This window comes from Glandiceps talaboti, chromosome 20, assembly GCF_964340395.1.
Source record: "Glandiceps talaboti chromosome 20, keGlaTala1.1, whole genome shotgun sequence".
NCBI classification, from domain to species: Eukaryota; Metazoa; Hemichordata; class Enteropneusta; family Spengelidae; genus Glandiceps; species Glandiceps talaboti.
The window spans coordinates 1,271,703-1,296,688 of NC_135568.1; the positions used below are offsets into that span (position 1 = coordinate 1,271,703).

At 34.5% G+C, this 24,986-nt stretch overlaps 1 protein-coding gene across 1 annotated transcript in view; it reads right to left on the minus strand.

The window, feature by feature from the left end:
* Nucleotides 1-760: 760 nt before the first annotated feature.
* Nucleotides 761-24,986, minus strand: part of LOC144450770 (uncharacterized) — a 57,122-nt gene continuing 32,896 nt past the window's right edge. Inside the window, exons 3-12 of the mRNA XM_078141481.1 lie at nt 13,125-13,284; nt 11,857-12,075; nt 9,642-9,786; nt 8,322-8,425; nt 7,964-8,079; nt 7,450-7,638; nt 6,666-6,796; nt 6,172-6,278; nt 5,016-5,209; nt 761-2,542 (exon numbers count right to left, since the gene is read on the minus strand). Coding sequence (XP_077997607.1) covers nt 2,512-2,542; nt 5,016-5,209; nt 6,172-6,278; nt 6,666-6,796; nt 7,450-7,638; nt 7,964-8,079; nt 8,322-8,425; nt 9,642-9,786; nt 11,857-12,075; nt 13,125-13,284 — 1,396 coding nt within the window. The 3' untranslated portion in view covers nt 761-2,511. The remainder of the gene's footprint in view (nt 2,543-5,015; nt 5,210-6,171; nt 6,279-6,665; nt 6,797-7,449; nt 7,639-7,963; nt 8,080-8,321; nt 8,426-9,641; nt 9,787-11,856; nt 12,076-13,124; nt 13,285-24,986) is intronic.

Genomic DNA, 24,986 nt, shown 5'->3' on the forward strand with positions numbered 1-24,986 from the left:
ATGTTTGTACATTTATCTTACCAAAATATTGGATGGGACTGAACATTCCTTCAATAAATAAACAAGTTTAACACTTGGAGGAAAACAGTGAAACAAATTTTCCAAGATAGTGTAAAAACTTGTTTTCACTTATTTACTGTTTTTTATGATTTTAATCACATTATTTGCATAAAATTCAAATTGGCTGAATTCCTATAACGGAACCCCTAGGCTAGTCAATAAATATACTTAGAAAGGCCACTTAGCTGTAACATAATTGAGACTTTCTCATTGACTCCCTAGTTCCACATAATTTTAAAGTATGAAGCTATTGTAATATGAATGAGGCCACCTAACTTAAGCATATAAATTACCCCAAATAATGTATAGTATTGTCCATTACATTTAATCTTGAGAAAAAGCTATAACACAAATTGATGTTACATTTGGCTGTTCAAAAAACCACTGAAAAAAGTATCCTTTGACAGGGCTGTAAGCATAACAAAAAAACAAAATGTACATCACATGTACAGTATCTATTTTGTCCATTTTAGTATGTTATCTGTTATGATGATCACCATGGTTACATATTCCTGTGATCACCATGGTGATATGAATGTGTAGCAAATAATTCTGAAAGAGAAAATGTCTGATTGTTTTGATTGAATGTCACTTTAAATTGTATGAACAATAATAAGAAAGTGACTCCCTCACTTGTCTTGTCTCTTTGTGACACCCCCACCCCCCACCCCCCACCCCCACCTCTACTTGGGAATGTCACTCAACCCTCAAACACAAGACAGTATGTGATACTGTTGAGGTCAAAGGTCATCCACGGGATGAAGCAGAATTTACATACTCAAATGCAGCTTACATACATCTATATTGATCTATTTCAACTAATTTTGTCCTTTTTTAGGTGATTACAGGTTTAGTATTTTCTGGACTAAAATGACAAGATCTTGGTTACAAATACAATATATCAACTATTAAAAAAACCACAAATACAGTAACCAATTATTTACAACTACTAACCACTTTCTCAAAATGTTTACTTTGCATTTGTAATGCATGTGACTGTTTTTTTATTGTTAATCTTAGTCGTAACGTAATAAAAAAAATATTGGAAAATTAAAAAAATAAAATTCCATAACAACATCAGTTCAACAGTGGATATTCCTTTCTGAGATCTCAATCTGTTTGTTTTACTCTCAATGCTACACACCACCAAATTTGTATTCCGCACTGAAGCATGCCCTCTAGAGTTCACTAATCAAGAGACGTTTGTTTTTACTTGAAACACTTCACATCAGCCATTTACTGTGATTGTATCAACTAGTATTTCTGGTTGCCATTGGCAACCAAATGACACTAAATAAACACTCCTAGCAACAACATACTCTTGCTAAACATTTGAAGAACTAGGAAATACCAAGATGAAAAACATTCAAGCATCTAAAAAAAAATTGATAAACAAAAAGTTCTCTGCTCATTCTATTCAAAGATATGTACATTCACTGTAGAACTAAAAAATAGTCGGCCAAGAGTATGGCTTAGTCAAACGAAAAAATATTGAATATTTACACCACTTAAAACAAAGCACGCAGTTTTTGGTTAGAAATGGTCTACACACCCATTACCAAGATAGACAGAATAGACAGAATAGACATCTATATTCATCAAGGATATTGGATTTGAAAGTCTCACAAACCTTGAGTTGTACGGAACAAATAAAAAGACGATTCATCGTATCAAAAAAAAGGACTAGAATTATTTCAGACGACCAGTATGTGTTAAATGTACTGAGAAAAGAGTTCAAAGTCAACCCCAAGATATTTCAGAACTTCTTTTTCTAAGATGTGCATCCAATCTTCTGCAAATACGTTCTAACTCTATCCATCTTTCTAATGCTCCTCATAGTACAATTAGTCACGGCAATCAACTTCCATCATTCTGGTCATGTGATATGCATAGTGGGTCATGTCAGTCACATGACATCCAAGTCACTTCAGGGCAATCCTGTGATATGTCAATCGCATGACATTCAATCATATCAATAAGAGTGTATCAAATGACTTTAAGCCACTTTGATTAAGACAATTTTCACATATTTCCATATCCAGTCACATGTCGATCACATGACATTCCATGGACAGGCTGATCCATTTATCAAAGTTCTCTATATGTTCCATGTTTAGTCACTTTTATATCGTCATCTCAGGGCGTTCATTCTGATGAATCAAATTCTTATAGACCATGTGACTGTCATGTGATACTTGTCAGTCCAATCATGCTCCATCTGTTGACATTATATTCTTTATTCACCATGTGACCACCATGTGATACCTCTATCTGTCCAATCATGTCCCTCTCTAATGTCATGTGGTCCTTATCCACCATGTGATACTTCAGTCTGTCTGATTGTTGTCATGTACATATATTCCTATATACCACATGACCATCATGTGATACTTCAGTCTGTCCACGCATGTTCCTTCTCTGATGTCATGTGACTGCCCACGTGCCTCATTATCATAAAGATCCTTGAGACGAATAACTTTCCCTGCAATAACAATAAATCCACAAATCAGAAAAACTGTTCATACTTTTATTCAAAATCATTATACAGAAATTAAAATATGATAACAGAAAACTAAATTATTAGTGTGAGTAGACTAAATTACAAATATTTCTATCACATTAGTACAAGAAAATCATTATGTTTCCTTCATCTATTCCTGTTTAGTTTTTAAAATCTTACAACTCTGATTGTAAGGCTGGATAAATAAAGTTGTGTGCATCACAAGTTTAAATCTACAATACGTCAAACGGATAGAAATCACAATATTTATTTGGTTATCCACTTATTTCGGACTTTGTAAAAAAATGTATTTCTGTTCTTACTATTCTTCATACAGCAAAGAAATTCTCAAAATATTTCACAAGAAAAAGATTACAACATGGAGCACATCTGTGAGTGACATCACAACACAAGATGCACATCTGAAAGTGACATCACAACACAAGATGCACATCTGAAAGTGACATCACAACACAAGATGCACATCTGAGAGTGACATCACAACACAAGCACATCTGAAAGTGACATCACAACACAAGAAGCACATCTAAGAGTGACATCACAACACAAGAAGCACATCTGAGAGTGACATCACAACACAAGATGCACATCTGAGAGTGACATCACAACACAAGATGCACATCTGAGAGTGACATCACAACACAAGGAGCACATCTGAAAGTGACATCACAACACAAGAAGCACATCTGAGAGTGACATCACGTACAACACAAGATGCACATCTGAGAGTGACATCACAACACAAGAAGCACATCTGAAAGTGACATCACAACACAAGATGCACATCTGTGAGTGACATTACAACACAAGATGCACATCTGAGAGTGACATCACAACACATTAAGATGCACATCTGATAGTGACATCACAACACAAGATGCACATCTGAGAGTGACATCACAACACAAGATGCACATATGAGAGTGACATCACAACACAAGATGCACATCTGAGAGTGACATCACAACACAAGATGCACATCTGAGAGTGACATCACAACACAAGATGCACATCTGAGAGTGACATCACAACACAAGATGCACATCTGAGAGTGACATCACAACACAAGATACACATCTGTGAGTGACATCACAACACAAGATGCACATCTGAGAGTGACATCAATAAAATACAAAACCAAAAGTTGATCCACAACACAGCCAGAGTAGTGTTAACAATCTAAAACAAGATGGTGGCCTATAAAATAGTGTCAATGTTACCATAGCACACAATGTCACACACCATGACACAGTGTGACACACCACAGCACACATTGTCACATACAATGAGTGACAAACCACAGCAGTGTCATGTACCATGACACACGAGTGACAAACCACAACACACAATGTGTCACATACCATGGCACACACTGTGACAGATCACAGCACACAACACACAACAGCTGTACCTCAAAATTCCACACAATATTGAAGAGCTTTCCTAGCCTCTATTTCACGCCTGGTTTTACCAAGAGGTCTTGCATTGAAAAGAACAAAATATAATAGTTGGATTCTGATACTGTTATTAACTTTATGTCTCTATGGCAACAGATTTAACGATTTTTTTATAGACAAGGAAAAAACCTTATAATAACCTTTTTAAAAAGATCACAAAATATGAATAAAATAAAAATGAAATAAGACAAAATAAATCAAATTATATAAATACTATAATATAAAAGGAATATACATGAATGAATGAATAAATAAATAAAGTGAATGACGTGAATGAATGAATGAATGCATGCATGCATGAATGAATGAATAAATGAATAAAGTGAATGACGTGAATGAATGAATGAATGAATGAATAAATGAATGAATAAATAAATAAAGTGAATGAATGAATGAATGAATGAATAAATAAATAAAGTGAATGAATGAATGAATGAATGAATGAATGAATGAATAAATAAAGTGAAATTTAACGATATCTATAACAGCTTGTGAATTTTTAAAAAAAAATGCTTGTATAGTTCTTTTACACACTTCTATAATGAAATCCTTGGTTAGTTCTATGTTTTAATGATGGCTCAGTTAAAAACAAAGAAATAGTTTATGTGTATATATTGGTAATACTTTCAATTCCTAATTTCACTTTTACAGGCTGAATGACTTAGAGATGACAAAGTCAGGACACATACAACAACGTTTTATTTCAGTTCCTAAATTTCAGCAATAAATAATAATTTTCAGTTGGATACACATTTGTAGGGTCGCCATCTTACAAGCAGAGATGTTATAATTGTTGTCTAATGTACCACAGAGGGCATAATTCTGCTTTATTATATCGCCAGATTGAAGATATTTAGAATTGCAATGGTCAGGATATGGGAAACACAGAATTAACTAAGACCACCACCCTACAGTAAATATTACTTTATGGTATGCTTTCCAACTCACCAAACTGTCGTGTTTTTATGATTTCTTACCTTTTACTTTTTAAATTGTTAGTATCTGCAGAGATAAGTTTCCGTCCCGGAGCTGATTTGGTTCGTTTTCTATGTGAATTGTTATTACTATTATAAGTGCTACTACTTTGTATTGTCTTATTATTTGTCAAACTTTCTTCAGAAGTGCGACGAAATACACCAGTTTTTGGCCGTTGACTCAATTGCTGAGATAACTGTAAATAAAAAACAATGAAAACTTTAAAACAAATGCCATAATGTCCATAAATAGCGCCCTCTTGTGTTTGTTTAGCATCAAAGTATATAGTGCCCTCTTGTGTTTGTTTAGCATCAAAGTATACAGCGCCCTCTTGTGTTTGTTTAGCATCAAAGTATATAGTGCCCTCTTGTGTTTGTTTAGCATCAAAGTATACATTCGGTGGACTTGATTGATTCCCACAGTTTATCACGGTGTATTCCGGTTCAGTTTTTTTACACTTGTTTCAAACGGGGGTGTAGCGCACACCGTCATTCTTTCGGGGATACCCGAATAGCCCATCCGAATTTGTCGGTTATAGACGATCAAACATGGCGGTGGGGAGTGATAAATGTAATCTGAAAGTTTATATTTCTGTTATATGTACATAAAGTAGCAAAATAATGTACTTGCATATGAAGCTAAGAGTTGAAATATAATTTTAGAGTAGCTGTGCGAGTTTCATGACATCTATCAGGAGATGTCATATTTGAATAAGTGAACACTGTCAACTGACACTTGATTGGATTCGTTAGGCGTCGAACTATCCCAAGTGTGTGGTGGCATAAGCCGGTCGTGACCCCGTTGGAATCGACTGGGTCACTCAATCAAGTCCACCAACTACCCTCTTGTGCTTGGACGAGTTCAGGAAAAAAGCAGTTAGCGGTCTGTTAACTAGCCTGTCCATGGCACTAGCATAGTTTTCATCTGGCAAGAATGTCAGGAAACCTTTGTCAGCCATTTTGTTTATTTGCATGATGGGAGAAATTCTCTCCACCAATAGGAGAGCAGGCAATTTCAAAGCCTATTCATTGTACCTGTACAATTTACAATAGGAAACCAATTGAATGGCAATATTAATTGTGCTTTTAGTTCTTTTTTTAATGTTTTTTTTTCTGTGTAGGTGACCACTTGGAATGTATATTGGACAAAAAAACTGACCTTTTTGTTAATGACACAAATTACATCTTGCATTGGTAAAAAGACACCGTGATTGCGATGACACCAAAAATATCGTTTACCGTTCAAAAACCCATCATGGCGACCAACTACAGAACAAAGAAGAAATATTGCAATATTAAATGATTATAATCTCGAACTGATCAAATAAACAAACATCAAATAATCAAACAAAATAACTACATTACTTCAGATAACCAAACATTTCATATAAACAAATACTTAAGCTAACTAATCAGAATTCAGAAAAAAAAAACATTTCAAATTTCAAAGCACACAGGCTTTCACACTTCAGCAGGAAGAACTAAAAACATAGAAATCTGAATATTGACTATTTTAGCAAAATGCCAGACATGGTAAGGAAAATGTTGGAGAAAAACAAAGCACTCACACGACCAGATTCCAGGTTAAGAATTTTTGAACACTACTACTATTATAAAAGCACTTTTACACAACTTTATAATCTGTCAACTTACCGGGACTATCAAGCTGTAGTCCTACATATATAATATGAGTAGAACCTACATTGTCTAAGTGTCCAATATACCGAACATAACCAGTTCTCTCTCCCCTTACCACAACATGGTCATCCAACTCCAATGGTAACCTGAAAATAAGACACAGGAATGTGTGACCTTTGACCCTACAGAACGCACCTTAGATCACTCTTAATTATTTGAACGCACCTTAGATTACTCTTAATTATTTGAACACACCTTAGATTACTTTTAATTATTTTGATCACCATTCATTTAGTTAGTTTTATTCACTTTACCTTAACCATTTACTGCAATTATCTCAAAACACATTTGTTTAAAAACTAAACTAAAATATGAGATTCATTAGAAATACACAGAAACAACCACAAAACTATAATTTGTCACGATGGCAAATATGTTTTTTCTCGTGTACATCATACCTGAAAGAAGTACTTGAAAAATCACCACTTGTATTACATCATTATTTCAAATGTGTAAAAAAATTTATATATATAATATAAAAAATCTTAATATTCACTGAATTTATGATACTACTGTAGCCCATAAACACCTTTCAATATCTCACCTACTGTAGCCCATAAGCACCTCTCAATATTTCTACTACAGTAGCCCACAACTCTCTACTAATGCAGCCCATAAGTAACTCTCCAGCTCTCTACTACTGCAGCCTACAAGCCTTTAAATCTCCCTACTTCTGTCAATCCTAAGCAGTATTCAATAATTCTACTAGAATAGTCAAAGATAAATACTTGAATCTTACCTTCTATGATTAATGACGACATTTTTGTCCATCAAAACTTGTAGTGGCACTCGTTTCATACCGTTATTGTCCAGGGAATAACATGAATTGCATTTACATCCCTGTAAAGGCCCTGATACCGCTAGCAATGCTGGTGTACTCGTCCCCTGAGGTCGGGGTACCTTTGGTCGCTTCTTTTTAATATTCACACTAAACACACAAAAAATAACAACATTTCTCTTTATGTCTCCGTTGTACATGGTGTTTCATCCATAAAAATCTCTTTATTTCTCCATGGTACATGGTGTTCAATCTCTTAAAAATCTCTATTTTTCCATGCTACATGGTGTTTCATCTACATAAGACCTTACAAATTACTGCACAGTATTTAGAACTGATAAAAATGTTGTACATCTCATACTTCTGTTTTAAAATCATTTAAATATCAGAGGTCAGGAGTATGTCAGGGGGGTCAAGGGTCAAAGAGTAATCATGTCAGGGGTCAAGGGTCAAAGAGTAATCAAATTACACTTACCTATTGATATCAGGTAAATTAACAGACTCTTGCTCTGAACTATCGTTACTACCCTGGTCATCACCATGGTGACCTTCCACTTCATTTTCTATCCTTAATTCACAAATTCTTTCCCTCTGTAAGTGAAAAAGAGAATCCAGAATTAAAAGATTGCAGACAAACAATGAAACAAGGAAGGTAGGAACTTCCACGCTTGTAATCACACTGGCATCTTATCACAGTCACTGTTATGTTGCCAAGTAACCAAAGCACATTTTAGGCACTTCATGCATGTTGCCCTCTAGTGGTGAATTGGTGTTATTCTCTCTTTTAAGGCTGATGAGAACTTTCCATTCAGAACTCCTACTATAATACTTACATCTTCTAAGAGTTCTTCCATCACATGGACTTTACTTCCTAGCCTTTCAATTTCTTCTCTTGCAGACAACAATTCCTCTTGAAGCTGAACTTTGGCATTATTAGCTGGAAGGGAAAACAATTTTTTCATTAGACCAGTTTTGCATCTTCCGGCAACATCTAACCGAAAATTTTAGTGTTCTGAAACGTTATCAAGTTCATTTCTAAAGATTACATACAAAAGAATAGGAAACTTGCAATCCAGACTGAGCATGCTCAGATGCAAAGGACTATGGGATTATCTATGGTTATCGTAATATCTTATCTGAAGCTACCGATGCAATAAACCTCCCACACTGGTCAAGCTAAATATGAATTGATCATTTGTGGTATAAAAAATGTATCAACATTGTTTACAATACTAATTGATTAGTATATATCATCACATTTGGGGGGGGGGGGGGGGGTTTACTCCCTCCTATTGGGTATACGTATATGTGCCGCCCTTTGAGGTAGGGTTTTTCACCCTTTGGTTTTGGGTCAAAATTGGTGTAAAATGGGGTCTGGGGTTGACAGCATTGGCCACACACCTCTACTAGTCCTGGCCAGTGGTACCCCTCTTGGGGTGACAACCTCACATGTTGCTATTTTAACCATTCTCCGTGAACATACTATCATTTATCAGAATAATATTCTAGTGACAGAGTTATACAATCAGTTCATATGATATAACAGCATAAAGTGTATAAATGCAAGGCATGGAACATAAAGTGTATCAATGCAAAGCATGGAACATAAAGCTGTCGGGTTAAATAAACAATGAAATATAAGTCTGCACAGACACTCAATCTTAGATAAACCAAACTGAAATTGTTTATACTACAAACTCTTAACTAGATGTCTTGGACAGTGTGCTGAAAGAGGCTTTGGTGTACAATGCTGGAAACTATTCCAATTTACAGCAGAAGGTAAGGAACAGACTATTTGAAATATCTGCTGAAGAATTTTTTTTTTTTTCTTTTTTGCTAGAAATTGCTCCCAGCGATTTTCTTTTATGCAGACAGCTATACATAAGAATATGTTGTTTCCAATTTTCAAAGTAACTATATTTTACTGTCAGTGTCACTACTAATTTCATTAATGTTGAGAAACTTTTGTGACATATTTTGAAATGGTCTGACACATTAGTGAAATTAAACAAATAAAAAAGAAAAATGTGTAATTTTTTAATATCAGATTCAGTGTGCAATGGATGGAGCTACATAATCCCAGACTCATTGCAATGGATCTCTACTATTCCTGATTTATTGCAATGGATGTCCACTTTTCCTGACAAACTTACCTTCTTGCCATTTCTTTTCCAGTAATTCTACATCAACAAGTGAACACTGTGTTTCTTTGTTAGTTTTAGCAACAGGTCGGATCCTCTTTACTCTGTTTGTCTCATTCACAATTTCCACTGGCAAAGAATGGTTTTTATGTGCCACCTGCCATCAAGAAGAAAATTTATGTTATACACACTGATTAACACTTAAGGATATTCACTGGCAAAGAATGGTTTCAGTTTATGTGCCACCTGCCACCAAGAAGAAATTGAATTCTTCCAAATGTGTGCAATCAGATATTTGCTAAAAATGCACCCACCAAAGAATCATTTTTTCCTTCAAAATGCAATAAATGTTTTTTATGTACCATCTGTCTTAACGGAGAAGTTAAAAGTGATTCAAAGACAAGTATACTAAGATTTGCTAAAATTGTTTGGCGGTATTTTGGGGCACCTGTCTTTCACCTTAATTAAGTATTTTGTAGAGTGTAGGCAAGACTGGTTTTTATGTGTTGTGTATGAATATGAATGGATATCAAATGTGGGTGTTTTCATGTTTATAATGAACGAACCTATTCAACACAAAAACTGGTCAGACAATTCTCATAGCATTTTACCTCATGCTAAAGGGTCAAAATAGAATGAGAAGGTTGGCTTATTCTCACATGCGTCTATAGTAATGCATGTGAAGCGCGTTGAACGGGGGTTATGGTGTCGACCAGGAAATTGAATGTTTGTTATTTTTGTGTCGTGCCTAGGCAGTAATATTCTACTTCAGGTATGTAGAATTACATTATTCATAGTCCTAGTTATTGCAGAAGATGTACAGAGATAATTACAAACATGTCCTCAGAGTAAACATTCCTGCCTTCATTCACACATAATATTTATGGTTGTCCAAATAAAATTGAGAAATTTGTTGAACGGTCACCACAGGATCAGCACCCTAGTGCCCCAGAGAAACTCTGTGTTGTTCAGTAGGGTCAAACTAAACATCACCCTTATTACATGTACATACAGACCTGGTTAAAATTTTAATCAAACCAAGCCAACACTGGGCAGGTTGAAACCCTGGCTGCAAAGGTAAGAGGCGTATGAGTTAACTACTCGGCCACCGACAACCAGGTTTGTGTATCTGAGCTAGTTCAAACTTTTAAAGTATAAATAACTGTATGTGTGCCATTGATCAAAATATTAGGAAATGAAGCTGCTATTCACATATACATGTAGTGATGCCTTTCAAAGTGCCAAAATCAGGAATTTTTATTCAAACCCATACGTTTGCAAAGGCAGGAAATTTCTTCATCAAATACAGAATGAATAAATAGTCCCTTGTAAGTTCAGCAGTGTTAGACTCATTGCATATAACTCTAGTGTACAGCCCTATTCATGTCTCTCTATGGCACCACTAAACATGATCTCAATCTGACATTTGGAATGTTTCTCTGCTACTTCATTTAGCATTTTTTACCTCTCCAATGTATTGATTGTTGACTGTTGTAACCAGCTGCATACAAGAGACATGTCAATTGCTGGTTTGCTACCTGAAATGACCACTTCACTTCAACACATTCAAATGTCAGTATGTCAGCACTGATATCAAGGTAGCAGTGTGTAACCCTTGGCAACCATCCAAGTAGATCACTAGCCTACCTGGCACACAACTCAACCTATACTCCTGAGTCCTGGCTGTCTGTTTCTCTCTTTCAATACAATCCCATATACACAGCACATATTTTGTACAATTCTAGAATTGACAACACACAACTCAAACTACTGTGGATACTCCCGAGTCCTGCCTGTATCTCTCTTTCAATACAATCCCATATATATAGCACATATTTTGTACAATTCTAGAATTGACGACACACAACTCAACCTACTGTGGACACTCCTAAATCCTGTCTGTATCTCTTTCAATACAATCCCATATATATAGCACATATTTTGTACAATTCTAGAATTGACGACACACAACTCAACCTACTGAGGATACTCCCGAGTCCTGTCTCTCTCTCTCTCTCAATACAATCCCATATCTATATAGTACATCACAGCACATATTTTGCACAATTCTAGATTTGTTTCCCTCTAATTTTTGACATAAGGTCATTTGTCAACGTAACCATCTCCTGATCAGTTGACATTTGATTGGTTGCTGAGGTGTCACCATTGTAACTTATTCCCATTAAACCAATCAGAATAAAGCTATAGATATTGATAATTAACATACCCCATTGATTGGTTGTTGAGGTGTTGTCTTTGGTAAATGATCATTCTGTAGACTCTCATTAGAGCTGGTAGAAGGCCTGGCAATAATCTTGGAACCTCTGGCTCTCCGAACAGGTGAACTTTGAGGTGATTCTTGTGGGGTGCTGTTTGACCTTGGTGATTTGGGTGATGACATTGACGATGAACACCGACTGCATATTGAGCAAGGTCTGTTAAAATCCTATCAAAACAATTCAATCATATCAAAAGTTAAGAACATAAGAAGTACATTAAGTTTTCACAAGTTTGTACTGTGGTAGACATACTATGCTGTCTACAACAGATATGTGCTGTTGTACAGTGTTGTGTTGTGCTGTGCTGTGTATAAAGATATGTGCTGTTGTACTGTGGTAGACATGCTATGCTGTCTACAACAGATATGTGCTGTTGTACAGTGTTGTGTTGTGCTGTGCTGTGTATAACTGATATGTGTTGTCGTACAGTGGTAGACATGCTATGCTGTCTACAACAGATATGTGCTGTTGTACAGTGTTGTGTTGTGCTGTGCTGTGTATAAAGATATGTGCTGTTGTACTGTGGTAGACATGTATGCTAATATGCTGTCTACAACAGATATGTGCTGTTGTACAGTGTTGTGTTGTGCTGTGCTGTGTATAAAGATATGTGCTGTTGTACTGTGGTAGACATGCTATGCTGTGTACAACAGATGTGTGTTGTTGTACAGTTTTCGCAAGTTTGTACTGTGGTAGACATGCTATGCTGTCTACAACAGATATGTGTTGCTGTACAGTGTCGTGTTGTGTTGTGCTGTGCTGTGTATAACTGATATGTGTTGTCGTACAGTGGTAGACATGCTATGCTGTGTACAACAGATGTGTGCTGTTGTACAGTTTTCACAAGTTTTATAATTTGGCGTATATAATCTAGCCTGTACAGGATTTTACATATTTTTATTAAGTGATAGGTAGTATGACAGCAGTGGTGAACAAATCCCCTGGTCCTGGATCCGGAACTAGCGATTTTATTGGGCGGACCACACAAATTTAACCTTGTCTGGTCCGTCGGACCAGTACCTTACTGTTAATAACTATGTTAAAAAGTCGTCTGAATATACAGATTCATAGGTTAAGATTTAATGTTTCACATTAGTGGGACCTGGGACCACTAATTCTTTCAGCAGGACCACTGGGTTTTTTAAGGCACTGGTCCGGGGACCACCAGTTCACAAAATGATTTGTTCACCCCTGGACAGAATGATAATTAACTTACTTTATTTTGATTTGGTTGTGTTGGCCCTTGGTATGAGCTGATAGACGGTGGAGTAGGGCTAGTAGAAGTACTGGTTCTACTACTTCCTAGACTAGCATGACGGGGAAAATTTCTCACTCTTTCAAGCTCTCTTTTCTGATCAATTATAATACCTTCAAGCCTGAAATAAATAAATAAAAGGAATTGGTTTAGTTAGGAAAATTTATGCTGACAATATATCACCTTGACATATTGATGAGGAGAAATGTAAGCTATTGAAAAGACTGTTCAGTTTGGTATAATGAACAACATTGTCGGTGTGGTGTGTGATGCAGTACAGTGTAGTGTGGTGTGGTATAGTGCAGTGAAGTGCAGTGCAGTGCAATGTGGTGCGGTATAGTGTGATATGGTGTTGTGTGGTGTGGTGTGGTGTGATGTGGAGTGGTGTGGTGTGGTGCAGTGCAATGTGGTGTGGTCTGATATGGTGTGCTGTGGTGTGGTGTGCTGTGGTGCAGTGCAGCTAGTGCAGTGCGGTGCAATTTACTGTGTGCTGCAAGAATGGTATTTTTTGGTGTTAATACTGTTGTCATTCAAAAAAAAAATTGGTATTTCTGTATAGTGTTGTGATATGTTAGCTATCCAGTGATGCAATCCTATACAATCCTATAATATGCTAGTAACAGTTATAGTGTGCACAGTGTGGTAGACATGCTATATGCTGTGTACAACCGATATGTGCTGTTGTACAGTGTTGTGTTGTGCTGTGCTGTGTATAACTGATATGTGCTGTTGTACAGTGGTAGACATGCTATGCTGTCTACAACAGATATGTGCTGTTGTACTGTGTTGTGTTGTGCTGTGCTGTGCATAACTGATATGTGCTGTTGTACAGTGGTAGACATGCTATGCTGTCTACAACAGATATGTGCTGTTGTACAGTGTTGTGTTGTGTTGTGCTGTGCTGTGCTGTGATGTGTTGTGCTGTCCTGTGCAGACGTGCTGTGCTGATGAACAAATTAAATCAAACACTTTTGATTTTGAGTTATAGATGCAAGTATTTGAGAAGGGAAAGTACAGAAAACATATTTGAAATATATAACATATTCTTATGGTTCAACCAATTGTAATAGTTTACATATGTTATGCATATAATTTGCATATATTAAACATGGCTTCCTGACAACACAATTCACTTTTAAGTTCTACTTCAACATCTCAGAATTGTGTTGCACAAGTAGGTCAAAGTATGACAAGTTAGAATCAAAACAGAACTGTGTAGGGGCCTACAGAAACTATGTTTTGGTGTCGTCTCACAATGGTGAAACTTTAGAGCCTGTTTCACTTCGATCTAATTTACAGGGAAATGGGTTCCCATTAGGTAAACTCACTGAAGCTAACTTTATCCATTGCATAACTTGTATGGTGCTAATTCAATGCTATTCTGTTACCCTTTCTTTTCTTATCCACTATTTTCACTACATCACAAATACGCCTTTCTGACTGTCAAATCATTGATTTCACAAAGGCTTCTCCTTTTCTTTCAATTTAAATCAACAAAGGGGTAGACACACAGGTTCATTTTGGCATAACACTGTTTTTTTCTCTCTTGATATAGTCTACTAACAGACTATGTTCCACCTCTATACAAGTAAAAAGTACTGGCAGTCATGCGTAGCAATCTCTTTGTTCAACTGGTTATCAGATTCCAAAACCTGATAACTTACATGAGTATCATGTATCTTTCATCTCGTGGGACTATTTTGTGAGTGATGTTGGATGTGGTGAGAAGCTAAGAATATCTCCAACTCTGTCAGGCATTATGGAATAAAGTTAAAACAGGAACCCTGATTTTCTGATCAAATTAACAGCCAAAAAAACTCCAAAAAGTTTGAATTCATCAACTTTGGATATCAAATTATAACATGAATTATTCAAATACACCAATACTATGTTCCTTTTTTTCCTTTTTTAAAAATTATTTCTCCAATTTTTAAAAATTTAATAGTTTTTATCATTTTTGTTTTTACATCAAGCAGTTCAATGAAAGAATCAAAAGTAGGGGTGTCTGATACCCATATATATAAAGTATGTACACATGCAAATGTCACAACATTTCACAGTTTGTAAGTTGAAAGCTCTCACTTTATCACATAATGTTGGGTGAATTTGGTAAAATGTCAAGTACTCATCACAAGACTTTACTTTCATTTTTTCAAACTTATCACAAGACTTTACTTTCATTTTTTCAAACTTGCAGAAGGTAAGAATTGCCTCAAGAAATTTCCAGAATTAGACTTTGGAACTTTGGAAAGAAAAGTACAGTGTCATGGAATTTAAAATGCCACCATTTATTCTTTGTGACTCAATTAATCTTAGCTCAGAAATATGAACTGTCTCAGGTTCTAAAATTCCAATGTCAGTGACTATTTCTGTTTTGAGTTGCCTGTATTTACTCAATCAATCAATCAGTCCATCAATCAATCAACCAACCAAATAACCAATCAATCAATCAATCAGTCAATCAATCAATCAATCAACCAACCAAATAACCAATCAATCAATCAATCAGTCAATCAATTAGCAATCAATCAATCAAATAACCCATCAATCAATCAATCAAGTAATTAATTAATTAATTAATTAATTAATTAATTAACAATCAATCAATCAATCAATCCATCAATCAACCAACCAAATAACCAACCAACCAATCAATCAATCAATCAAGTAATTAATTAATTAACAATCAATCAATCAATCAATCAATCAATCAAGTAATTAATTAATTAATTAACAATCAATCAATCAATCAATCAATCAAATCAATCAATCAATCAATCAAATTTCTACAGCACCAATCTCTAGTCTCTTCATTAGCATTGAATGTTCTATATATTAGGTAATAATATCACATAAAACATATGAAGTACTAACTGTCTCTTGTGAATCAAAAGACAAGGTTTTAAAATTCAAACAAGTGACTATTTAATCAATCAATCAATCAATCAATTAATCAATTAAATTTCTAGTAGCACTGAATGTTCTGTATATTTGGTAATGATATCACATAAAACATGAGTCTACATAACACGAAGTAATAACTGTCTCTCGTGAATCAAAAGATAGGGTTTTAAAATTCCAACAAGTGACTATTTCTGTTCTGTGTTGCTGTATTTAATGTTCTGTGTATTTGACTATTATGTCAAATAACACATTATGGGTCACCATAACACACAAAGTATATAAACAAAAATTATACTTGACACTCCATTAAGGCAATTATAGCTGTGTTCTAGTCCCTGTTGGTGATAAACCAAACACACTTAGAACTTTATTCAAACAAATTTATTAAATTTCAACAACACTTTACACAGATTTAATGGTGCTTAGTTTGTTTTGTAAGACATGCTAAGATTGTTCAGCTGTACATTATCAATTCAACTCTATTCTACTAGGACTTGGGTCAAAGATTCTAACTTAGCAACCGGCGGCAACTCAAACTCTACCAATACCATAAAATCATAGTTCTGAAAGAATTGATATCCTGAAGATTTTTATATGGTATGAGATTCTCCAGTAGTATAATTGTACATCTATGTTTAGACAAAGTCTAGTGTTTAGTTCGTCATAGGTCAATGCACCCATCTCTGTGTCTATTCCTTCCTCCCCTAAGGTGATCCGGGCCACTGACTCCATCCATGCGTAATGCTAAAAATCTGTCATTTCCTGAGGCAACTTGATGACACTCTGCAGTGCTTCCAACCCTCAGGCTTATTCCTCTATTGACTAAATTCTGTCAATTTTAGTAGAAAACCAACCTTTCATCCTGTACTCTATAATGTCTTTGTAAAAACCTCAACTAGAAACTTTCAATCACAACAAACAACTGTTCATGTCTCAGCGCCTATACTTACATTTCCTATACACTTTGCTATACTGAACATAGAGTTAAACAAATCTTTTTTTATGCAGCATGTTAATTTCTCACATCTCAACATTTTTTTCAGAACTGCTATCAACGTCTCTTTCACAATCAGATGTCTTGTTTAAAACCCTTTCATGACTGGAGATGAGTTTTAAATAATTTTGGGACCCAATTTATATGAACATTTTCATAGTTATAATAATAATACTTCATTACGAAGTAACATTTCTTTAATTCTAATCTAAAATGAAGCTGATATATGCCAAAAACTTACATAAAAACAAGAATTTTATTCAAATAATTTTGGCAGCAAAGTTTTCAGTACTACATGGTTTAATTGATGTTAATATCTGTTAACAGATTGTTTAGAGTTTCCTAACAATGTAACATAGACATGTGGGAGTTTTCCTTTTTTCCATTTCTTTTCTCAAGTTCCTAATCTAATTAATTTCAACATCACATAAACATTCTCTGTTGAACATACAACACATTCTAACTCAAAATTCTTGCCCAAATTCCATGATAAGGAGCATGCCCCTTGTCAAAATTGATAAAAACATCAAAACGTAATACCACAACTGTTATTCTCTTCTGAAAAAAAACTAGGTAACTTGAAACTAAACTTTTTAAAAGATATTCCCTTTATGATCACAACCAATTAATACAATGTAGAATAAAGAAGACAAATCGGTGCTTATACTAGATTTTAGGTTTGATACATTGAAGTTATGACCTCGTCTGTAGTCTACTGTCGTCATCACAAATTCAATCTGTCATCATTGATAGAAATGTTGAAGCATCTTGATTGACCTCTGACCTCTCCTGACCTCTGACATCACACTAAAATAGCACTGCACATAATCCATATTGTTACATTGTATAAATACAATTCTTTACTAGAATATTCCAACCAAAAAAGTCAGCAATCTATAAAACTTTCTCCAGTTACTGATTGGAAATCAAGAATTGAAAATATGGGTTCTGGTGGCTGTTTTAAAATTTAAAAAAAAAAATAAAGTATGTGGTTTTGGGTATGATTTTCATTTTATTATGATGGTGCACAGAAATTACACTACCTAGCAAACTTTTGACATTAATGGAGAAAACTAATGTTTTTGAATATAATAAATATATTTTGTGTCTTTGACAAACACTGTAAAATTGGTGGGGTGGGGGTAGGGATAGGGGGAGAACCACATTGGTCTAGAAACCTACATAGCATCTATGGGGATCATGAATATAATAAAAGATATATACACACAAAAGGTTGTATGATTGTTACCACGTCAATGTATGTATGCCAATACATGTTCCAGGGCCTAACCTAACTTATTTAAACTCTATATATGGAGGTGTCAGTGCAACAATGTTACATTATTGTCAACCTATCAGATTTCATTATACTCTATAAAAATCTCTGTCAATTTAGGTTCATTTTTTTCCATCGTTAACCGTTAACCTGATATCATATTTGTCTGCAATACGACAGAATTTTTATCTGAATTTATCTGAAAGTTTTGTTCATACTGCTAAACATCACTAGTATATTATCAAGTGTGTTTTTATACATTCATCTGACCAATTACTTTTATCATATGCCAGAAATTGGTTCTTCAACGTAATTGAACTGATCTACAATTCTCTACACCAACTAAACCACCTGATAGTATAAACAACAAACAAACAAACATGGCAGGCCATTTTTGTTTCCCAAAAGTAAACGACATTTTCTACCATTGAAAACTTTCACGTCAAACAATCATAGGACGTACAGACATTTGACTTGGGTTACTTTTAAGTTTTTACTAAGCAAACTTTAGTTTTATTCAACCAGAGAGAAGCTAAGGAATATTTGCCGACAATGACCAGTAAGATTTACATCTGAATGTGGTATTCACTTCTTTTTGTTTCTCTATTGATGGAGACTTTACATTCACTGCTTAGAATGATTACATAACAGTAAACCTCTTTACATTTCAACCATACAGCCTCAGGTCTGAATTTAAAACATGTGTGCATGGATGCATCATGGAGGTACGACTTTTTTAGCATCACCACACTGATACTACTCTTTATATACGACTACATTAATCAAATCACAGAAAGAAACAAATCTGATAAAATTTATTTATATTTCTACATATCACAAACTTGTAACTGACTTCATTTCAATGCTAACATTCAATATCTATGTAGCCTAAAAACTCTACGATATTGTGGATTTGTAACAACATACGTTTGTAGCCTTCATACCAACAATGCAATAGGATTTAGAGGCCATCTTGAATTACACCTTGTGAAACATCTACCTAACTTCACTAGACCAGAAAAAATTAGCCATTTTTTTGTAAACTGTAACAAATTTTGTTATGTCAGGCATTTCATTTGTATAAAATATCATGTGGAAACAATCATGAACTTGAATTCAGAATACAAAGTCTCAAAAAACCAACTTTCCTTGTAATTTCATCTTTTTTTTGTTTTTTCATATATTAATTAGAAAGTTTTGTAATGGCAAAGTTTATGGAATCACAAAAGGCTAAACAACATTTTTTGCATTTTTTTAAAACTTGTTCTCAGAACAAATGGGTCAAGAATACATATATTTCCACAAAAACTGAATTCCTTCAAATCTTGTAGATCTGTTTTAATAGCTTGGCAAATTTCTTTCAAGTTATAAAACTACACAAAACAAAAACAACTGAGTGATTTTAAATATTCCAATCTAACTATAAAATTAAACCAAATTTGGTAGCTACTTTGACTAAAACTTAAATTTCAATTTTTGGGTTTGTTTATTATAACAAGTTTCCTGGTGAACCCTGATATTAATCTGACGTTACATTTATGGTAGTTTTGCACTATGAAGGCATCTATTGTTAATGCATTTCTAATTCAGATAAACTTACCAGACATAAATATTACAACTCAATTTCATTACTTTTATTATAAATCTAATCACTTTTAACCTTATTTTTGATATAAATGTATGATTTTAAGACTACTTCTTACATTCCAGCCTAAAAAGTAAAATTTAGTAAAGTTGTGCCAAAAAATATGAAAATTCAATTTGATCACTATTTCATAATTGAATCACTTTAACCTTAGATTTTGATACCATTATATGATTTAAGACTATTTCTTTCATTCTGGTCTAAAATTAAATAAAGATGTGTCAAAACTTAGACATACGACATAAAAATGAAGATTTAATTTTGGTTATTTTTTGTACATAAAATCATTTTCACCCAAACTTTTGATGTAAATTCATAATTTCTTTCATTCTAGTAAATAATTGTGGTAATACGTGAAGAAAAGCTAATTTTTTTATAAAGTTGGCGGGAAAGAAAGGAAGCAGATGCAGTCAACCTCAATGACGCCATTTTGTTTTTGAATGATAAATCCAATGTCCAATGTCCAAATGTCCAAAATCCAATGCTAAACTAAATGCAACAAGTCCAAACTAGAAAATAACAGTGTTCCAGAAATACAACAAAAATGTTTTTTTAAAGTCTTTATTTAAATGTCAGTGTTAATCAGGTGTCTTTACAAGAAAGGAAAAAAGGCATGACTAGTCAATAAGAAGTATTACACTAACGACACAACTGATACAGCCAAGAGGCATCAAAATGAGAAAATCTCACAACATGAAAGACATTCTACGAAAACAGAAAGATGATGCTGAATTGTGAATAAACAGATACATTCACTAAAATAACATTTTATGTATGCATGAGTCATTTTACTGAAAGGAGAACCAGTCACAAAGTAGGAAATTACAGTTAATTGCAAAGTTCAACTCTAGTTTTATGTTGATTCTTTCTACATCGGACAATTTAACTTATTAGGCTTGTAAACTGGCCTACAGCTATGAGGACTGCAACACGTCACCAACACAATTAAAAGCGGTAACTAAACAGGCCGATAAATGCGTCCCTGTGGGCCATGTCAACGACAGTTGTCTGTTGAACTATATAACTTTTATAACAACACACAAGTGCTAAATGAACGCACTCTCATAAAATTAAACCACAGTGATGGCTTTAATTGTTGGCTAAAAACAAAAAGTTTTAATTAGTTACTGGCTTTTATAGTTCCTACTGCAATTGCTTTTGTTGCCAAATCTCGAAATGTCGCACATGCTCACTAGGATATCACCACTAATTCCAGACAAATTCAAGCTACAAATGGCGGGAAAGTTTGTTACATATATGTTAAGTTCTTCTAAACACCAGAATTTAGTCATTTTTGTTAGAATACGCTATAGACTTGTCTACCATCAGGGAACTCTTGACAAATTTCTGGTTGCAAACAATGGTATATGAACCGCTTTCTGATGAAACATATTTTTCAGAAAAAGGGACTACCATCAACATGAATTGGGCAAGGGGTTTACAGTGTTTTTAAACAAAGTATGAACTATGAAGTACTGTGCATCAACGTATCTTCACTGTTGCCATGGTAACAATGTAGGCTTCAATTTCAATCAATGAACTACTACATACAATAGAATTAAACTAAATCTTAAAAGGTAAATAAATCTTCCACCTGTAGTGGTTTTTTAAAAAATATCTTTGAATCTATTGCAATGGCAACAATTTATCCCCTTTCTTCATTGTAAATATATATGTGAAACAGAGCAACAAGATGTCCAATCTTGATACCATCAGCTAAAATTTATATTCCATTACTCATTTTGTGGCTCTACTGTTGCTATGGTAACAATTTACATCTTATCATCTATGCCAATCTTAGAAACCAGATACACTGGGATGTCCATGCACATTTCATAGTCTTTCTCATCTTTTTAACTTCTTTTGCTTTAATGTTGCCATGGAAACAATTTACATCCTACCACCAATGTCAATCTAAGAAACCAAATATAATGGTATGTCCATCAATCTTAAAAGTTAAATCTTCAGCCACCCACATTGAATTGTATAGTATTTTTGGTTGTTTTTTTGGTCCTACTGTTGCCATGGTAACAATTTACAACCTATCATCAATGCCAATCTTAGAAACCAGACATAATGGGAATGTCTATCAATCTTAAAGTTAAACAAATCTTCAACCCACAAAGTACACATCTTTTGGCTAGGTTGACAAGAAGCAGTAAGCTTGGTATAGTGTATATAGATGGATATACAGAGGTTTCTGTTAATATCCTGCTAGATACCCCAAGGAACAAGATTTCTTCTATGTAACTCTTGACTCAAAAACAAATATGTTCAGTGACATATGAATACTTATATTGGTTCAAAATCTTACAGGGTGATAAACTGCACAACAAATACCTGAAGCTAGTAGTGTAATCGTTTATTGATACACTTCGGTATAGCCCAGAGACTTAGAGAGATGACCCACCATTATACTGGCTTGAGTGAACATCGTAAGCCAGCTAGCCAAGATGCCTGGGCTAATACACATCATACAGAACTGTTAACATTACAGTCTCATAGTTGATACACTTGACAGGCAGAGCTTCATCCAATTTGATTAAAATTCAATGTAGAGTACACGGTGTGACACGGTGTGATTTCTTTTTGGCCGTTAAATTTACTGTCGTTTGTTCTTTTGTGAGCACTCATTACATATATCTGACACAATACCATAGATTTTCCCGAACCCAATCTCGTACTTACAAGTAGCCAACCAGAATCCGTCTTACAATATAACACTCAACGTTCGAAATTAAAAGAAAGAGAACCACCAAACAATAATGATAACATCGTTGTCTGCTCTCTGCTTGAGCCCTTTTCGAACAGAGTGTTCTGAAGAACTGTACAAGTTGGCAACAAACTTGTAGACAGCTTGTAGGGTCTAGTTGAAGATTGCACCAAGCTTGCGCAAGCTTGCAAACTAGGCAGCTAAGTTTTAGTCTCATTGCTACAAGCTTATGACATACTTACAATACACTTGAAGCTTACAAAACCCTGCAAACTTGCAATACCCACAATACCCTGCAAGCTTGCAGACTTTCTTGAGGCAAATAAAAATTTCAGAAGATTCTTCTCATCTCTGCAAGTTTGTCACATGCTTGCAGTACGACATTAATGATTCACAGCCATGTTAAATCTTTGAGACATTATTATGGTTCACTACTTGATATTGTCAATGATACACATAGCAACACACATAGTTTTATATTTTAATCCATTTCACACATAGCTATAAATATATTTAATTCCATATTTAACAGACTAGACACCATCATAGCATTAATAGTAATATGAACATCGTTCCATATTTCATACATGGCACTTATGGCACTGACAACTTTCATAATATCTGCGCTTATCAAAAGGAAAGAAATTCTGCAGAGTTAAAAGATATTATATATTACATTTATCTAACCTAAAGTTTATACTTTCTTATAAACCTTATTTTGTTATTTTTGTTAATGATTATTAGGAATATTACTGTAGTTTATATATTTACTTATAGTTTTAGCATCAAACGCTTATTGCAGAAAATCCAATGAAGAAATGTAGTTTTCTTAACAGATGCAATAAAGATTCTATTTTATTCTATACATGTGACACACACAACTGCTATTTAACAAATACACCATACACTAATGCATATAGCTACAAAACATAACTTCATATTTCATACAAAACATAACTTCATAATTCATACATGTGACACACGTCATTGCTACGAAAATAGCATCATATTTGATACACTTGACACACATTGCTATGAAAATAGCTACTACATTCAAAACAAGACTTTGAATTCATTTTCTTAGAAAGATAATCTTGCAAGTCAACAATGTACGACAATGATTTTTGTTATCACAGGTGACAAAATGTCTAAAATTAGCTAAGAATGGCACTGTGGTTGATAGATCAATGAATTATGTAACAATCTATGATGTTTTCACGCCTTCAAGTTGGTTTAAAGTCAACACTAACATCAAGAAAGTGGGTCAAGAAAAAGTACTGTTGTTGAATTTCTATCACTGCATGAAAGTACAATAGATAAAACATGATTGCATCCAGTATCTGTTCATACCAGAATCCTATGACAGGTCAGAACCAGTACAGTAGTGCAGTCTATAGTACTATCCATCACTGATTTAGAATCTTGAGGGTTAGAACTGATTGGATACCACATTGGCATTCAGACTATGACTATGACCATGCAGTGCAGGTATTCACCATATTTGCACTCATGTTGGTGGGGTTTTTTGCTGCATCACTACGCTCATGAAAGTAAGCCTAGGCTGTAGAGAACACCACAAGCATTCATACCCCTAGCCCAGAGACTTGGCTGTTTCTGACACAACATACTGGTTTTTCATAGTTCTGGCTGGTGAAATTGTGAAGCAAAATAGCCAAGTCTCTGGGCTATCATGCCCCGAGTACCCACACTGGCACTTATGGGGATTCTGTCATAACTTTGTTCACACTATAGACAAGACAAATAGTACCATGTTTCCTCAGATAACACTGTGTATACTAGGTCCATCCTCTTATTTACATACACATGTATACTAAACCTCCCAGTTAACACTATCCAAACATAAGTCATTGATTTACATCTACATTTAACTGTTACATTCACATTATGTAATGTATCAGTCAGCCATTTTGTTTTTGGTCATGTGACCAGTTACATCTAGTATATCACCAAGTTAGCAAATAAATCATCTCAGTGCCTCCTTCTTAATTTGTTGAACTGTTAATTAAAGATTACACTGTGTACTCTGGTTTTATTGTCTTTTATTACCTTCGGTGTTTTCTCTGGTGCCAAAGATGAATTTCTGTAGTTTTATGGATAATAAAAGTATATTTCATCATATCTTATGTTGTAGTCAAATAAAAACAATACAAATGCTGTTTTCAGTCTCAGCATCCACAGTACAGGCATGCCAGTATATATGATTCCAAATCATTTGAATAGTTAGATTTTGAATTGAATTTCAGAAAACTTACATTTCAACTGGTTTTACC